This window comes from Artemia sp. Qi Xiang Cuo, chromosome 19 (genome assembly GCF_049724085.1).
Source record: "Artemia sp. Qi Xiang Cuo chromosome 19, ASM4972408v1, whole genome shotgun sequence".
NCBI lineage: Eukaryota > Metazoa > Arthropoda > Branchiopoda > Anostraca > Artemiidae > Artemia > Artemia sp. Qi Xiang Cuo.
In genome coordinates, this window is record NC_142812.1 from 23,188,568 (window position 1) to 23,207,918 (window position 19,351).

Genomic DNA, 19,351 nt, shown 5'->3' on the forward strand with positions numbered 1-19,351 from the left:
TAGTAATTAAAATGTTAATATTATCTGATTTATTAAAGTTATAAAAGTAAAAACATTTATATTTATATACAAACGATAGCGACAAGAAAAATGTATTGAAAGAAAAATTTATTGCGCGAGATTTTCAAAACAAAGAATCATGGACACAAATAGTCAACTGGAGTTGATTACTTTTTGTATGACTGATCTCAGCTCAGTAGCGGGGTCTTTCACCACAAACAACTCTGGCTGACTATTTATTTCTATCCCTATTTTTTGGTGATGATCATGATGACAATTGATGTTGATTTTGTAAATCGGCGCCAAAAACCACAAAATTTTTCAAGCTCAAATCGACGCCGATTTCTTTCAAAATTGGTGCTGATTTGGAAATCAGTTCCCGAAATCAGCTACGTGTGCCCAGCCCTTAATCTGTGCAATTCTGCGCAATACACAACGCTGGATTCAAGGCGTGGCATCAACAACCGGCATCCTTTGATGTTTGCAAACAAACTGGATAGAATAATTCAAAACTGTAAAAGCATTTTAGCTGGAGGCTGATAAACCACTAATATTAGTTGGCAATCCAGTCAATTCAGATCAGTATCCTACTAGCTTCGAATTTGTGAGGACTGAGTTTTAATTTCTAACCCAAAATGTGTGGTAAGTTGCCGTAGAAATTCTTTAGAGTTTGCTAACTTGTAAAGTAAGCAAGCCTAATTAAGTAGGCTTAGGTGAATGAACTTTGGTAAATTTTTACCAAATCATATTGGTAAAGTTCTACCAAATTATATTATTGAGTTAGGACTAAAGTGAATACACCATTTGATGCCTTTTTTTTATGCTGATTACAAATATAATAATCATTTCTATTGGAATCTATTTCTATTTGTAATCAGCATAAAAAAGGCATCAAATGGTGTAGCCTATTCACTTTAGGCCTAGGCTATTCCTAACTCAATAATATGATTTGGTAGAACTTTATCATCATATTATTGACTTACAAATAAAGTGAATATACCACTCAATGTCTGCCTTTTTTATGCTCTTTCCAACTATAATAATCATTTTTGTTGGAAATTAATTTGGTAAAATTCTAGTTTAGCTACTTTTTTCTAACTTGGAAAGAGGTTAGGTTAGGAAAGTGAAACTCCCAGGGATGGGTCTACAAACTAAAGTATGTCCCAGGAAGGCATTTCGAAGTACCTATCTCCACTCCTCCTTCTAGAGGGCCTTTAAAATCCTGACCTTTGATGACCTTTAAAATCCTTTAGGTCTTAAAAGTGAAACCTTGCAAAGTAGATCTTCTGCTTAAATGAAGTACAACACAATTCTTTTCAGCTTCACAACTTTGCTCTATCCCGATTTATAGGGTTTTGAAATATGCAAATACATTTCCTAAATTTTGAAGAAAAAAAACCCATTAATATGGCTTAAAATTTTGCTCAAATAACAGGAATTGCATTTTCAGAACTAAAGCCAGAGAAAAAGAAACTGATAACCGAAAATCAAGGTAAAATTTTGTTTAGTCAAAATTTCAATAGATTGAGTAGGCAAATTCCTAAGGCTTAGAAATTAGAAGAGGGTTAACATAGAAGCTTGGCAATACCTTCCCAGAGGCCCAGAATACTAAACCAACCCCTTTCCAAGATAGTGAAAAGTAGCTAAACTAGAATTTTACCATATAATCTAAATAAAAGTCTTACCATCAAATTCAGTGTATCAGAGAACCCTATTGTAGAAATTTCAAGCTCATATCCACCAAAAATGTGGAATTTTGCATTTTTTGCCAGAAGAAAGATCATGGATGTATGTTTATTTCTTCTTTTTTCCCCAGGGGTGATCATATCAACTTATTGGTCCTAGAACATTATGAGAAGGCTCATTTGAATGGAAATTAAAAGTTCTAGTGCTCTTTTGCAGTGACCAAAAAGATTGGATCTCAACTAGAACCCCTCCCCTGCCCCTTTTCCCCTAAATCATTCATTGTTTTTCCACAGAAGAATTGTCCATGGGGAGAAAAGTTTCCAGGGGGAACTTGTCAGAGGAAATTATTTACTGGGGGAATATGCCAGAATTCCTATTCAAAAATTTTTTTATATGGCCTGCTTTCTCTTTTCTGTCTCAATTTTATATGTGGAGGTGTTAAGGGTAATTGTACAGAGTGAATTTTCACCAGGATTGAATTGTTTAAAGGATATTTCCACAGAGAAGGGGATTTCTCTGTGGAGGTGGGGCTAGATTTGAAAAATGATCAGAAATTAAATTAAGAAACAATTTAAGTTTAAAAAAAAGGGGAGGACTTGGGGGACCTCACCCCTTAGGTTTGTTTGGCCCTCAATCGATTTTGAATAATTTCTTTTTTAGGGGGAGGGGTCATTGAAAAATGACTTTTTGGTATTTTCATTGAAAAATCAGAATTTGAAAATTCTCTTTTCCTCTTGAGTTTTCTCTGGGGATTCAACTATTTCATCTTTTAGATTGCCCATTTTCATTGAAGTCTGAAACACTTCTAATGTAAAAAAAAAAAAAAAATGAAATAAACACTAACGTTTGAATTTTGTCCCATTCTAAAAGATTGACTCCTGAAACACAATGGTTACTTAATTAGAACAACAAGAAGCTTTCTTATAAGTAGCCTACTAAAAACTTTAGTGTAAAGAGCAAAGTGTTGAGGAGGGGGCAACCCACTTCATATATGCAATGATTTCTGTTCACTTTTTTTAATGTTGCTCCTTACTTTCAGCTGAAAAAACTTTATATTTAATAGTACCATAAAGGCAGAGGTATACTTAATAAAATTGATCTCTTTCTATGGGTGTTTGAATTATGTAGCCCTCTCTTAGTTTTGACAAGATTTTTTCTTCAAATTGATTAAATAGTTTGTCAAAATAATAGAGAATTTGCTGCATATATATAATCTTAATTTGCTCTGAAGTGCAAATTCAGGTAGTTAAGGTATATTTTTGTACAATAGGAGAGGTGAGTGTAATATTCATTTCTGATGCAAAGGAATGTTAAATTTGGAAGATAGGATGAAATTCTGATTCTAAAGGTATGTATATTTCTCTCACTAATGAGTTAATATTACCCATATATTTCCCATGGAATTTCCTTTCTTGATCACACCACTCTTTTGTTCAAATAGACTAGATTTAATGGCAAAGAAGCAGCATTAACAAAGTCAAGAAATAGAAAAATGCATAGAAAATCTATAATTTCAGCTATGTATTGGACATTAAGTGGAGTTGAGGGTGGAGTAAAGTGAAGTGCTTTTTGGAATGATAAGTAAGTATTTTTAAAAGTTAATTTCAGAATCTTATAGTGTTTTCTTTTCAGAAGCCCCAACTGTACATGGATTCTAAAAACAGGTTAGCTTACTGTACTAAAATCCAAGAAATATATACCATTTGAAAGTTCACACATTAAGGAATTTGAACATTTCTGATTGCCCTAGAGAAGCTGACATTAGTGTACCATAAATCTTGGTTCCTTCAATTTGCACATCAGTGTTTTTTTTAATAGGCTAGTAGAAAGTACTCAACACTCACTTGGTCCAGGGGAAGCAATTGGAGGGGGGTATTGGCTCTCATAGATTTTGAAAGACACATTTAGCCCCCCCCCCCCAGACTTTTGTGAATAGCCTCCACTGACTTGGTTTTATAAAAGAATGCTTTTAAATTCTGAAATCGATAACAATAGGCATGTAGCCTACTTATGGCTCCTCAGTAAGTAAGAAAAATAGCCTAGATTCTTAGGTTTAATCAAATATTTGGACCATGTGAAGTTAGAAAACAATTCTTACTTCATAATGTGCAAAATAATTGTACCTAACACATTTTGCATGCAGATTAGCTATACTTTACCTCCCCCCAATCCCTAATGTGCAAATATATAGCCCAAATTTGCTTCTGAAGTATTATATTTTCATCATATTTTGTGTATTTCATTAGGATTAGTCAGAGAAACAGGTTTTACTTAGATGAAAAACTTAACATAGGCACTATAAGAGATAAGTACTATTTAGGCTATATATTTTGCACATTAGGGGGGGGGGGTAAAGTATAGTGGAATTGCTTTCAAAATTTGTTAACTACAATTAGCCTGCATATTATGATCTAAGAATTGTTTTCTTAACATGTTTTGCTCCTCAATAGGCCCAATTCCAGGCTTATACCTTTATTTTATATGTGATTTTTATTTACAGGAATCTTTGCCTATCTCAATTACCTGACTCCCAAAACCCGAAAGGAAGTTTTAGAAACATTAATTAAAGGACTTCAACGACTAGAATACAGAGGTTATGATTCTGCAGGTATGTTTTACCTTTTTTTGACACCTGAGGTCTTTTCTGGCAATATTAGGCCTGTTTTTTCCCTCATCAATGTGCTAAGATTGCTTACATCTTTTGTCAGAAAACGCTTAAAAGGGAAATCGTTCAACAAAGATCTTACATCTTTGGTCGTTTTTGTGCAAACGTCTTTCATCATTCTGCTCTGATCAGCGGTCTGAGAACAATGATGAGTAGATCATCAAAGTTCTCTCATCATTGTTCTATATGGCAAAACAGTGGCGGTCTTCACACTTTTTGGTAACATCAGTGAGCTGTAAGATCTCAGAACAAAGATGAGTTAAAAAACGGTAATCTTTGCAGAAAGATGTAAGATCTTTGATGTAAGATCTTAGTGATTGTTGATCAACAATCTGTTCTGGTGAGAGATTGTTTATAAAAAATTGTGTTCTAGCGACTGATAAAGGTTTTGTTGATCAACTATGTGGATGAAAACGACCTACAATTAAAATCATTGTTTGTCAAATTTGTTGATCAAATATAAGGGAAATTTCAAGGATGGATATCATGGGAGATTTTGTTTTACAGTTTACAAGGGAAGAAAAATTTATTTGTCACAAAGGTTTTGTGCATGTTGTTAACTTGATCTCGAGCATGTTGTTAACCTAAAATAAGAAATGATAAACTAATTTCTTTCCCTCTAAAGGGCAGTGAACCCACCCCATTCCCTCCAAAGGGCAGTGAAGAAATCTTGCTTTGTGCTATGGAAAAATTCAGAATTTGATGAAACAGTGAAAATTATTGGAGTAAACGTGAGTTTAATTGAAAATAGTAAAACAGTGCTCAATTGATTTTGAAAATGTTACCGTTTATTTCCAACAATGATAACAATTTGTGTTCCCGCGGTTGTTGATAAACAATTTGTTTGCCAGAAATTTTACTTTAAAGTGCCAAGGACAATTAAAATGAAATCTGATTCTTTGAATTGGTTAAGTTGAAACTTAACCAGCAGTATACGTTTTTTATAAATAGGGAAACCTGGGAACTTAACTTTGTATGAAAAATTCTTTTGTATGCCGTTATGTGGTTTAAACTGAAATAGCAACCAGTTTGAAAATAAGAAACATGTTAGAATCAGCAGAAAATGGGCGAAAAAATATATTGTCATTGAGCTATGGAAACAGTAACTTTCCTGATTGCTATTGCAAATGACAAATCCTGTTATAAATCTAAGCTATGCATTAATATGGATATTAGTAAAATTGTTCGAGATTAAACAGTTCAACTTAGTGGTCAATTGACATACCTACAAAAGCACCTTTTTAGAAAGACAAATTAGGCTATCCTATTCTGTTATATTTATCCCTTTAGCTGACTATCGATTGAAATATCGATAGAATCCTTATTTTCTACTTATTAAAAAAATTACTTATTAATTAATTTTTAGATTTCCCACTAGCCTGTATTTGTCCAATAGCTCTCTTGAAAATAACGGTTGTATAACCCTATTCGTTTTTGTATTACTCGACGATGTAATGCAGATATAGTGGGGATTACACCCGTTTGGTTAGGCTAGTTTGTAAACAAGAAAAAAATCCGCTTGCTTCCTTTTATAGTTCAGTGTGGCAGTAAAGGAAAGAATTAAAGGAAAGTAAAGGAAATGCGCAACGAAAAGAAATCTTAAAACCGAAAGAAAAATCGTAGGAAATTCCACTTTTCAGGTATGAATACCTGAAAAAAAATGGGTACTTGTGTCTTATAGCCACCAAACTCGAGTTATGTCGAGAAGTGAAGTTTGGTTAATACTAATGAAATAAAACAAAATATGACGAAAATATAAAAGTTTAGCAACAAAATTATGGAAATTACAACAGAAAATTCTAATCGTGGTGCCGCACTGACTATATCATGTTCAATACGTAACCTAACCAAAATATAAACCAAATATTCGATTAATTTACATCTACAATGTAGTTTTCCGCTGAGCTAAAGTTAATATTGTCTAGCGTAAAGACCATGAAAATCGGTTATTGTCTCATGTTCACGATACAAGATCTTGAGTGTGGTGGCTATAAGACAAAAGTGCCAAAGAATGTTTTCATTTTGACGTATTTGGTACTTTAAATGTTTAATATACATTTTTCAACTCAACTTGAGATGTTTTGCTTAATCAACAACAATAATAATACAAAAAAATGGTACTTGTCAATTACCTGGAACCCACGCGATATATTGCATAGGGAAGTTGCTTAAGAAACTAGTCAAACGGGTTTCTTTCAATAGAGAATTCGATTGCAAACCGTGGTTTTTCACTACGTTTAAAATATTTGAACTATTGCTTTTTAGAGTTTAGAGGAGGAAAAAGTACATAGGTTAGGTTAGGTTACGTATTTAATATATATTAGGCTTTACCCCCGCCCCCTGAGTGTGCAAATATATAGCCCAAATTTGTTTCTAAACTGTTATATTTTCATCATATTTTGTTTATTTCATTAGCATTTACCAAACTTCACTTCTCGCGTGTGTTCCAGCTAATTGACAAGTACCAAAATAATTATATACGGGATTTACATGGGCTATTTTTCGAAATATGAAATATATGACGCTTGCATGCATAGATCTTTGAAACTCTACGCAAAAGCTAATGGGATGCAGAGGCTAGATCTGAAACCAAGTATGTTAAAACATATTCAACAGCCATTTCCTTGTAAAGCTACATTTTCACCTGAACATCAGTGCATAGTGTAGGGCTGGTCTCATCCTATTAAGATGTGCATTCATTGACCACCAGTTTTGATAATGTTGCGTGACTAATTTCTCTAGAAGACTGTATTTTAAGTTGTCCATTACTTAAGGTATATATTCCCTATGAAACAAGCGAATTTGCAACGAAACTGATGCTATAACATGCAAAAGAAGAACAACATATTTACATCATTGGATTCATTAATCTCAGACTTCGCTGAGCCAGAATTACTATATTACTTAGAATTTTCCTTGAAGAAGGATCTAAATTTGGCTAAAAATGGGAAATTTGTCCTTTTTCAATCACTTTCTACCAATTTTCAACTCTTAAAAACCCTGGACACTAAATTAAAAAAAAAACTTTTTGGTAGAAGGATAGAACTAAATCTCAGCTATGGAGTAATAATAAAATTTTTTTTTATGATTGTATTAGACCTATAGCTTTGGCCGTATCCAGTGGGGAGGGGGATTACCGAGTTCGAACCTTCCCCCTGAAATTTTTTTTCCGACCCGTAAAAAAAGTAGCAGAAATGCATATAAACTATTTTTTGACGTATTTTGTAATGTTTTTGTACCCCCCGCAGCCCAAACACAAATCCTGAATCTGCCCTTGCCTGTTGCTGAGCAGAAAAATAACATAACAGTGCTTACACAGGGAACATCAACCTTAAGCAGTTGAGAGCAAAGAAGTAAATAAAAATTACTTGGACTTTAGAGCAAAGAAACAGAAAAGTTTTTTTTTTTGGGGGGGGGGATTATTTTTACTCTGGTATCAGTCTGGGAGGTGGTTATCATTAGATCCCGGCGCCGCGCCGATGAGGGAAGACCGGCGGCGGCGGGGCCAAAAGAGTGCGCCGCCACCGCGCCTCCGGTGAGATGTCAGTGGCGCGCCACCGGCGCGATCAATGTTGACCACAAGTATTAATGTTTTCATCAGTCTTTCTCAAATCACAGCTTAAATTTACAATAGATTCGAGCCTATTCATGAGTACAACTATTCACAAGTTCCTGGCTGGAAACTGCTCTTCTTCGTTATTCATCAAGAGAAGTAGAAATCTGGTAGAAACGAAATGGCTGTGGTGTTTCAGAACCCTTGCATAATACGAGTAGTTGAAGTATTTATTAGCTATGTAGGCTATTCTTAACGTAAATAATTATCAAGATTAGTAGTTTTTTTCATCCAGCAATACAGCTAACAAAACTTCAAACACTGTATCACAAAAGTGGTCAGTTATCTCGGTAAAAACTTTGAAAGTTACTTTGAACTTAGAAGCGTAGCTTTTCCATTATGTCCCTAACCAATATCTGTCTTTTCTCCCTTAAAACAGTTGAATGGGCGACTTTGATATTGATTGTTTTTTTTTTTGCTCTTTTGGATTCCTAAAAAGCCTTCTTGTATTAAAAACTGGTTTTTAATTAAAATTTAAAAAAAATGTATTTTAAAGTTTTTTTGGCTTCTTAATAGAATATATGTTATATAGGCTAAGGCTGAACTGCTGCTTTTTTATTGCTTTTGGCTGCTCTTTCGGATATTATTCATTTTTTCTTTTGGGGATTCATTCCAAATTATAAATTGATAAATACCTAATATCAGTCAAATTATAAACTGCATCTAAAAGGAGTAAATTTATCAAATTGAAAAATACATGATCAACACTTCACATGAGAACACTTCAATTACACTTAAACAAAAAACACTTAATGGTTTATTCGGTATGAAGAAAAATGAAGTGCCAGCTATTATCTTAGGTAAAAAATGAAAAGCTCATCCGTTTTGAATGTAATTAAATGAAATAATGTGCTGACTGAAGTGGCTCCATGAATATGTTGAGATTTTCTTTCTAGTTCGTCACTTTTAATCCAAGCAAAATGTTAGGACACTTAGTACTAGTTATTGAGTTTAAACTTTGATCTCTAAATGCTCACAAAAATTACCAAATTTAAGAAAGTCGCAGCAATAAGTCACCTGTGGTCAAAATATTCAAGACTCCTCTTTGATCCCCACCCAGGCTCCTTCTGCTATGATAATATCCATGGAAATCTCCAAAGAGTTTATTTTTAAAATAGCTTTCAAGCGTAGTTAGGGGTATTTAGCCTTTTTTGCTTTTCTTCAAAGCTTTGAAAAAAGTGTTATAATATTCAAAATGTTACATTTGTGCATATTTTTGGTAATCATTTGTGGGGTGATCGAATTTTTTAAACCACTGTAGATACGTAAGAACGTTTCACCATATAGTACCCTGAGGTCATAAGACTCTCAAAGACTCCTCCTTGGACCTCCCAAATTGAAAGCTTCTATAATGACTTGGCCTTTTAATGTAACTTGGGCACTGGACCAAGGGCGCCATTATCACTCGAGCGCAACATTAGGTGGGGATGTCGATATCACTTTCGTCACACCAATTCGTTTTAGTGTGAATCTGCCTGGTAATTATGAATGAATGTTTTCAAAGTAAACCCGTTTCATCAATAAAAAAACGGGTTGGACGCATATGTACCTTTCCCTTTGGACGATAAAACCATCGAAGTGCTGTATCAAATATAACTTACGAAAAGCTCTTTAATTTTTGTCAACTTTTCAACATTTTGGCATCCCTGCTTTCAATAAAAAAATCAAGGTACTATTACTTAAATGTAGTTACTCCCTATGCCCCCCCCTACGTATACCACCTTGATACCGTTCCTGCTTTAAATAAAAAAAATAATTGACTTATTGGCATCCCTGCTTAAAAAAATATCCAGGTATTATTATTTAAATATGATAGCTCACTACCCCCCCCCCTTCTGGATACCACCTTGATAGGATACCGTCTCAGTTTTACATTAGAAAAATAATTTACTTAATAATTAACTAGGTCACTATAAGGTTCAAACAAACACGCAAAATAACATGAAAAATCTTAGTTTTCCTTGAAAAAAAAATTGAGGGTATGAGTAAAGGGGTACAAAGACAAAAACTAAAATGTCGAAATTATTCAGATATACCTCAAATTATTGGAAAACTGAGTCATAGATTCGCCGTGGCATTCAATAAGATCCAAAGAATTTAACTAAAAGGGAGCACACACAAAAGCCAAATTGCAAAATACCCAAGACAAAGAACAAGTCCCAATGGGGGGCCCTGGGTCTATCACAATATTTCAATGGTTTCCCAGGGAATTTGATATCATTTTCTTCTGTCTCCACTTTAAATGAAAAAACTAATTGTCTTTTTGGTATCCCTGTTTTCAATAAAAAAAATGAGGTAGTATCTTTTAAAAAATGATAGCCCCCTACCCCCCCCCTGTAGGCAATAATTGGCAATTTATTTATGAATCATATTTTTGGGGTAACTTCCGTTTCAATCTTTAATTCCCCAACCTTGTAAATAGCTTAGTCTATTGCTAAATTTTGTCTCAATAGAAGGTTTTTTTTTTTGGGGGGGGGGGGTAAAAATGTTTCAGAAAGAAGATTGTATTTTCTATCAGGTGTTCAACAATTGAGTAAATCTTATCTAAAAACAGCCAAAGAAAAAAAAAATTCTGCAAACTTACAATTCAGCTGTAGAAACAATCTGTCAGCTGTCAATTTCAAAATCCAACTGAAGGCTGAAGCTGTATAGTAGTGAATGCGTTCTATAATTCTACTTGACTTGAAAATAAAATTCTTGACTACGAATGATGTAAGAAATAGCGATTGGGAAACTGCATTCGAAATGACTTAAACTTATTTCATAAAGACTATAGTTTTTTTGTCACCATGTGAAGAACTGTGTATATTGCAATATTTGCAATTGTATAATGCATCTGTCTGGTTTTTATGCAAAGTAACAAAAGGGACAAAAATTAACGAATAAGAGAGTAGTGAAATGGTATGCAAAGTAATATTTGGCAGGGAAAGTCACTGATGATAAAGCACTCAGGGTGGCACCGTGATTGAGTGATTTTCGGGGATTCGGGGAACCAAATATTTTTTCGGGGTGACGCATAGATTTTTGGGGAAATACCCAAAAATTCGGGGATACCGCACGAGAAGGAAAAGCTCCTGCTTTGCGGTTGATGCGATAAAGAATTGCCGCAAAATTAATTTAAAGTCGACCGAACGCCGCTGCCTTTGCTGGTGGTGGCGTTCCTGCGGAGTGCTGGCGGCGTTGTGACACTTCGGTGACGATCAACCGGGCCTCTTGTTGGTGGCGTTCGGTCGATCTGCTGGCACGGCACCGGGGTCTAGTTATTATAAGAACATGCAAAAAAAGTTTTAACTTTTTTTTTAAAGATTTTTCCTCTTTCTTTCTGTTGGTGGATGTGGTTTAGCCAACAGAAACAATTAAAAATTTTAGCATCAAAATTTAAATTGAATATTGTTCTTTTGATTAATTCAATTAATTATGACTTATTAATTCTTATTTATTTATTTATTTTTAATTAATTAACAAAATTAATTTAATTAGTTAATTAAAAAAATCATCTTCAATTAAATAATGTCTTGTATGTAGCTTGTTTTAACCATTTTCATTTCTAGAGGCATCAGTACAACTTTTGTTTGTTCTTCTAAAACATCGGTACTGAAATGCAAAGCTTGATTTAGAGCTTTTCGGAAAGGCAGTCAGCTCCAAGTTTTTAAGAATGGGATAAATTGGGAAAAACATAAATTAGTAGTCATTTTCATTAAATATCCTTTTTGGTGAAGATTGTTTGATGACACTGATTTTTTAGGAGTTGGAATTGATTCAGCTGATGGTAAAGGGATAGTTCTTGTCAAAAAACGAGGAAAAGTCCAGGCCCTTGAAAATGAAATTCTTGACAGTAAGTATTCTTTACTATTAGATTGTATTTTTTTTATATTATTTATTTTACACTTCTATTGCATATTTTTACATATGTTATTTTGGGTACTTATGATAAACCCCCTACCGCTCAGGTTTTTCATTCATTGACGCATTATAAAACCGTTTTTTTTCTGTTAGTTTCTTTCAGCTTAGCGTGAGACAAGACAAAGAAAAGTGACAGAATAGATGGAAAATATATAATTAGGGCTATATATTTGCACATTAGGGAGAGGGGGGGGGGTAAAGTATTTGGACAGTGTTAATTTCGAAAACAATTCTGACTACATAATATGCAGAATAATTGTACATAACACATTAGGCATGTAACACATTATAATGTGCAAATATATAACCCATGTGTGTTTCTAAAGTATTATATTTTTATCTTACTTTGGTATATTTCATTAGCCGTCCTGGCTAAGTGGTTGGCGTGCTGGTTTGAGAATTCTATGTCCAAGGGGCACGGATTCGATCCAGGGGTGGATCCAAGATTTTTTAGGGTGGGGGGCGCAAAATAGGTTGATCCGATAAAAAAAATTTTTGGGGTCGCAGAATAGGTTGATGCTATAAACTTGCGTTAGGAGCAAGTTTAATTAATGCAAACTTGGGTTAATTAAGTAAATTACACTACTTTAGACTACTCTAGGGGGAGCGCCCCCTCCCCCTGGATCCGCCACTGGTTCGATCCTTGGCGTAGCCAGCTATTTGCTTCGGGACGGGGATCAGTGGCGTGACTCTGTAAGCTCAGCCAGAGTCAACCCAGCTCTAAATGGGCACCTGGAGAAATCTGAGGAAGGTAAACAGGAAGGGTGTGCGAGAGCATAGGATAGCTGGCCCCCAACCTTCCATTGCACTTCCTGGCTGAAGGGCCACGAAAGGGAGATCAGCAGCGCCGGTTTGGACCTTAAGGGTCTTCTGCAGTCATACTTACTTACTTATTCATTTTTCATTAGGATTGAGCGTCAGAGAAACATATTAAAAGAATATTAGATAGGGGGTATATCATAAGTACCGTATTTTGCATCTAGTTGGTGGTTAGTTTAGATTTCTATATACAATTATACATATATAATATTAAAAGCATTAGAGCACGAGGTACTCTGTCGTAGACTCGTATGCAGATTAATTTTGCCAGTAGAATGTATGCCCTAAAAGTCAACTTTTTGGATTCGACGATTTAATAGTCTTTTCCACAAGTTCTTGGATATCTTTGAAATTTACGTTAACCTTTAAGAAGAAGCCTAATTCGTTGTACTCTAAAATTCGAAAATAACATTAGGCCATAACATAACATCCGTAATGTGACTGCTATTTAAAAAACGACCAGATTTCTTCCAATAACATTCAATTTAATTAAGATTCAGGATCAGTTGGAATTTTCAAGCATTTGAAAGCGATTTATGCCTCTTCTTAAAAACGACAGCCAAATCGAGAATTTCTGGAAAATTTTATTACATGAAGATAACACTGTATATTCATAAACGGAACCAGTTTCATTAAGTACTTCATAAAACTGGCATAATCAGTTTGCTATACGGTTCTAGGCGTTCACCCCCCCCCCCCGCCCGACCCGCCCGGAAAATGCCTTTCGGCGGAAAATACCCTCTCCCCCCGTGGAAAATACTCCCCCCTCCGTGGAAAATACATCCCTGCTGAAAGGAAATAATTCCCAAATATTTTCTCCTTATTGAAAATTTTGCAAGATAATTCTCCCCCCCCCCGGCAGAAACTCCCCTGGGAAAGATGTCCGAATGTTTCCAACTAACAAAATACTATCTGTAAACAATGGACAAATTACAAAACTTAAAGAGACATTTAAACTTCTACAATGGGTTTCTGTGATTGTTGTGTAGTTAGGGAGGGAGGGAAATGCCTCAAAGGGTGCATTTTAATGCCAAAACATCTTAACTGTCATTAAGCCATCAGATAAATACAGAATTAGTTCTAAGGGAGAGATGACGGGAAGGTTGAGGTAGAGAGGAGGACCAGAATTTTTGTAAAGGGGGGGTATCCCTCCCGTTTTTGAAGAAACTTTAAAAACGCGTCAAAAATGTAAAATTGATATCTACTCCCTTATGATTTCTGGGTTATTTCTGGTCTACGCTGTTATTATGAAAGTAAAGCTGTTATTTGCATATTTTCAGGGAGGGCGCCGGTTACCTTGCTTGCTGTATGTCTTTTTCATATCAAGCAGCTTATTTTCTGTTTCGCCATATTATACAGATACGCTACATGAATTTTCAGCTCTTAGCCATCTGAGGCAACAGAAATTCTCATGAATCAGTTTTCCATTATTAAAAAAGGCTTGTCTCTAACTGGAGAAGAAAGAAATATAAGTAGCTGAGAAAAAAATAAAAATAAAATGCAAACCTGTTAATTTTGCTGAATCTTTATTCGGAATTTTATTTTGTCGGAAATACGAAGGTGTTTTTAGTCTTCAGAAGGGTTTCCTTGAAAACCCTTCAAAATACCCTTCTGAACCCTTTTTTTCTTTTTGGCGTGATTTCAAGTTTGATTATCATGACTTGACGTTGCGTTGAAACCACAAAGGAAGCTCGAAGAACCAGTCTTCTTTAAGAAACAAACAACCAGAAAACAAAAGGATAGATTTGTCTCTGAAAATAAATAGCCTAGAAAAAGATCATCAAAGCGCATACCTGTTAAGTTTACTTAATCTTCATTCGGATAAAAATGATAGAACGTTTTCAGCCTTTAAAAGGGTTTTCTTTGGGAAAATCATTGTTTTTTCCTTTTCGCGTGATTTCAAGCTCGGTTAGTACAATTTTCGACGCTCCATTGAAACCAAACGGAAAGCCTAGGGAATCAGTTTTTATTAGAAAAAAATGTCTTCGGCTTGAAAAAAAACTAGACGCGTTGTCCTAAAATAAAAAGTTTTGAGAAAAAAAAAATCCTTAAATGCACGACTGCTAAGTTGGAATCTTCTTTTTTTTTATCAAAATGACAAAACTGTTTTCAGTCTTTTGAAGGGTTTCCTTGAGGTAAATTCCTGTTTTTTTCTTCCTTTAGGTGATTCTTTTTGGCGTGATTTCAAGGTCTATTATTATCACTGTCGACGTTGCATTGAAACGGGACAGAAATCCTCAGGAATTAATTTTTCTTAGAAAAAAAAAACACAAAGCGAAAAAAAGCTAGGGAACTAGACACATTGTCCAAAAATGAATAGCTGTGAGAAAAACCACAAAATACACACGTGCTAAATTTCAGCCTTCATTTGAATTTTTTTTCTTTTTTGCATCAAAATACGAAAAAATTTTCAGCCTTTCGAAGGATTTCGTAGGGAAAACTGTCTTTTTCCTACAACTATGATTTCAAGTTTAGCTATTATAACTTTTGAACCTAAACAGTGCACGCAAAGACTATAAATTCCAGAGAGAAGGCAAAGATTTTCTTTCCTTTAAAAACGCCACAGGATTAGATATACTTACGAGAAAAATAGCTAAAATCAGTGCAGTTTGCGTCAATTAAGGAGAGCTCGTGTCCCATAGTTTATCTTTCCCCCCCCCCCAGATTTTGAAAAACCTTTTTTGAGGGTATTTTCATTGAAGAATACTCTTTCCAATGTTTTCATTTTAAAAATGATAAAACCGACAAATTTGCCCCCGCCTTTTCAGATTTTGAAAAATACATTTTGACTCCCTACCCTAAATTTTCGTGAATTGACGCTATTGGTAGTGAAGTTTCTGGGCACTTATTAAAATTATCCGACTGATTTTTTAATTCCCTCCCCCTGAAAAACTGCCTATATGACTTATGCTACTATTTGACCCTCTCGTTCTGCACGTAGCTTTTCTTCAAACAAACAAAACAATAACAATACAATAATAGGGGCAGTTGAGACATAAACAACACCGCTGGTGTAGTGATTCAAAAGATGTTAAGATACCTAACATGAATTATTAGGAGGGTTTCTAGGCACTTTTAATTCAAATTTTGAAAGTGAAATTACTTGCAAATTTTTATTTTTTAGGAAATTAAATATTCCTAAAAAATTTGGGAATTTTTTCCTAAATTTCTTAGGAAATTTTTTTTGAGGACAATGAAATTTATCTGTTAATTTCTTACCTCGGGTTTTTAATGTATAGGAACAGACTTTAAAGTATATTTGGATTTTTGTGCATTTGAGTGTCCGAAACCAATAAAACATGAATAAAACTATGCGCAGAGGATTTTGAGTTTTTCCAAGAAATTACTTGCAAATTGCTGCCATCAATTTTAAAACCAGGAGGGGAGCAAGTAACTGTGAGTATTACACTGATTACTTTGTTCCTGCAATGTCATTGAAAGCATTGGAGAGAAGTGTTTGTAAAACCATATACTGTTTTGTCAATTTTTTGATATTAATGTATTTGCTGCATCTAAGACTGCTGTTAATTTGGTGACTATGAATTGGGGGGGGGACTCCGTTTTAGTCTGAAAACTTCGGAATGTTCCATTACTTGCACATTTTATAATTTTATCACTGCTGTAAATTTTATCATAACAAATTTTTATCTTGGAGAAGACTAAAATGTCGAGAATAATAATTATAATTTTTTTTAATTCTTTTTCAAAATGGACTAAAAAGTAAAAGATAATTTTTTTCTCGAGAATTTATGAATATAAGTGAAAACGAAAGGCGTAAAACTGATTGTGATTTACATAACTTGATCTTTTTAAGTCGTTTTCTTTAACTCGCCGAGTTTTTTTTTCATTTATGCATTTGTAGCTTAGATCGATTTAATATTAAAACCCAATTAATTAAAACCCAATCCGTTTTGCGCCTCTCGTTTTCACTTATACTCGTGGATTCTCGAGATTTTTCTTTTCTATTTTTGTTCAATTTTGAAAACAAGTTTTTTTTTTCTATATTTACTATTTAGAAAAAGTGTAGCTTTTGGGCTGTTTAGTTGTTCATCTTCAATAGCTTTCATTTGAATTAAATGTGTTGCAATGACAGGTTAAAAGTCTAATTAGCCCTGCTTCAATCTGATCGTACCGACAATAAGGGTAAACACCTGTATTAAACTTTGTCGGCAACTTCTATACATTGCAGCATATCAATACATTAAACATTGTTGATGAATGAGTTCCCTTTGAAAAATTACTGTAATAATAATTGCTACCCCGGACATACTGTCACTTGGCGTGTGCACTGTGTTCTTACTTTTCTCTGTAGGATGGGTTTTGGAGAAAATTTAGTATAGAAAATTACTGTTCTGTACAGTTCTAGAAGATTAGTTACCTCTAGATTGGAGTTACTGTTAATTAATTTGTGAAGTGTGCTAATTAATTTCTCTTTCTCTAGGTGGGGAAGGCCTAGCTTTTGACAAAATCGAAGATATCCACTTGGGGATCGCACATACTCGTTGGGCGACACATGGCGTTCCCAGTGAAGTCAATTCTCACCCTCACAGGTCAGGAGAAGAAAACGATTTTGTTGTTGTCCACAACGGTAAGATTCGCTTTATTGCTGATATGATTGGTTTCGTGGTTTCTGGAATCCCGCAGAATATTGGGGCTAAAGGATCTAATATTTACGAACTCTAACTAATAACTGTGCAAAGAGCTCCCTTGAATATTAATTAATAACTTGAAGGCGACAAAAATTTGCTTAAGTAATTCCTTTGTAATTACCCTCCCCCTCCCCCTAATACAATCCCCGCGCTTGACCCACACCCCGAAGTAAAACTGTTGCTTGGCCAGTATTAATACTACTTCGTCTTTCCCCGTGCTTTTGTCATTCCTATGTGAATTTAAAGTAAGTTGACAGTTTTATCCAGTGGTGGATCCAGGATTTTTTTTAAGGGGGGGGAGGCTAAATAGGTTGATCCGATAAGCTTGCGTTAGGAGCAAGTTTAATTAACGTAAACTTGCGTTAATTAAGTAAATTACACTACTTTAAAACACTTTAGGGGGGGCGCCCCCCTCGCCCCTCCCCTGCTTTTATTTTCATAACTTTGATTCTTCTTTTATTCCTATAGCCTTACCAGTGGTTCATCAAAATATATGTTCGTTTTATTTGGGGAAGCTGCATGGACTTTTACTTCGGGATTTTTTTATGTATAAATTATATGTATGAAATAAGTGAGGATCCCGTTGAATCTTTTTCTCACTTTCCCCGCTGGTTGCAGGGGAGAGGATTCACTTTGTGTAATGTGGGTGAGGACCAGTCATGATTGGGAAAATGCTTGAACAAATTGTAAACCTTATGTGCTCTTCTATTAAACAGTGACATCAATTCCCAGAAATTAGGAGGGGGGGGGGTATTTTTCAATGAAATTGCCAAAATTTCATTTTTTCATTGAAAATTTTGCAGCGATCCTCCCCCCCCCCCCACACACACAGGAGGGGGAGACATCGCTGCAAAATTTTGAAAATATATGCATGCTCTTTCGTTTTGGGTACACAAACTCTGTAACGGAACATTGTGGTTTATTTGTACGTGTATCTTCCGTAGCCATTTTTGTTGCTAGGTTTCGCTTAAATTTACTAACCACTTTTATAGGACGATCCATTTTCTTTTTTTTTATAAAGGTGATGTTTCGTTTTAGATTTCTGTTCTCTTATCAAATTTTATATGGAGACTTTCTCCCAATCGATTTTCACCATTCCGATAAGCATCATAATCAGTCTTGAACTTGCATGCATGTGTTCAAGGAATTTGATTTAACTCTCACCCGGAACTGGTTGGTAATTGCAATAATTGAAAGTGAACCCCTCTATGGATTGCAGAATTAGCAGTTATCTCATGAATAAGTCAAACAAAAAGGCTTTGCACAACTTGACACCCTTGATCTCAGGGAGTTGAAAGGGGAACCCCTGTCAAGGATTTCCCTAAGCCAGCGAAAACCCCGTTCATACAGAAGCTTAGTAAGGCGTCGATTCCTTGCCGTCGTCACTTTGGATCAAACTTCAAAAGGCCTTTATGAAAAAGGAAACAAATTATGATTGGTAAATAATGGTTATACGTAGACATTAATATCCGACTAACCATGGATGGGAACTGGACTTTAGAGAATCTGAGAAAATCGGTTGAACCTCATGCAACTTGAGTCGTTTATCTCCAGAAATGCGTATTCATTTTAGTTTTGACGCATCTTCTACAAATTAGTCCTTGATAATGTTTATCAGGGATCCGCCGCCTTGTCTAGAAGTTTATTTATCCGTAAATTTTGCCCGTAAAGTTTATTTTTCCTGCATTTCACTCTTTATTTTTTTTTTTTTCTTGAATTGTCTCATTAGACAAATACGTCTGAGTATTTTATGGTGAGCGTCGAAATACACAACTGGTAATTAACTAGGGGCAGGGGTGGATCCAGGATTGTTTGAAGGGGGGGGGGGCACAAAATAGGTTGATCCGATAAACTTACGTTAGGAGCAAGTTTAATTAACGCAAACTTGCGTTAATTAAGTTAATTACGCTACTTTAGACTACTCTAGGGGGGAGGGGGGGGGGCTCCCCCTGGATCCGGCACTTACTAGGGGGAAAGGCTCCTCCGAGGTACGTATGAAGGAGGAACCTCCCTCCT

The 19,351-nt window shown here is 35.0% G+C and overlaps 1 protein-coding gene across 2 annotated transcripts in view; it reads left to right on the plus strand.

Moving 5' to 3' along the window:
- Positions 1 to 491: 491 nt before the first annotated feature.
- LOC148940624 (glutamine--fructose-6-phosphate aminotransferase [isomerizing] 2-like) overlaps positions 492 to 19,351 on the plus strand; it is a 72,947-nt gene continuing 54,087 nt past the window's right edge. For both annotated transcript variants that reach the window (XM_089104948.1, XM_089104950.1), the window contains exons 1-4: positions 492 to 642; positions 4,187 to 4,294; positions 11,710 to 11,799; positions 17,128 to 17,274. In XM_089104948.1, the coding sequence (XP_088961074.1) occupies positions 636 to 642; positions 4,187 to 4,294; positions 11,710 to 11,799; positions 17,128 to 17,274 (352 nt within the window). In that variant the 5' untranslated portion in view covers positions 492 to 635. The remainder of the gene's footprint in view (positions 643 to 4,186; positions 4,295 to 11,709; positions 11,800 to 17,127; positions 17,275 to 19,351) is intronic.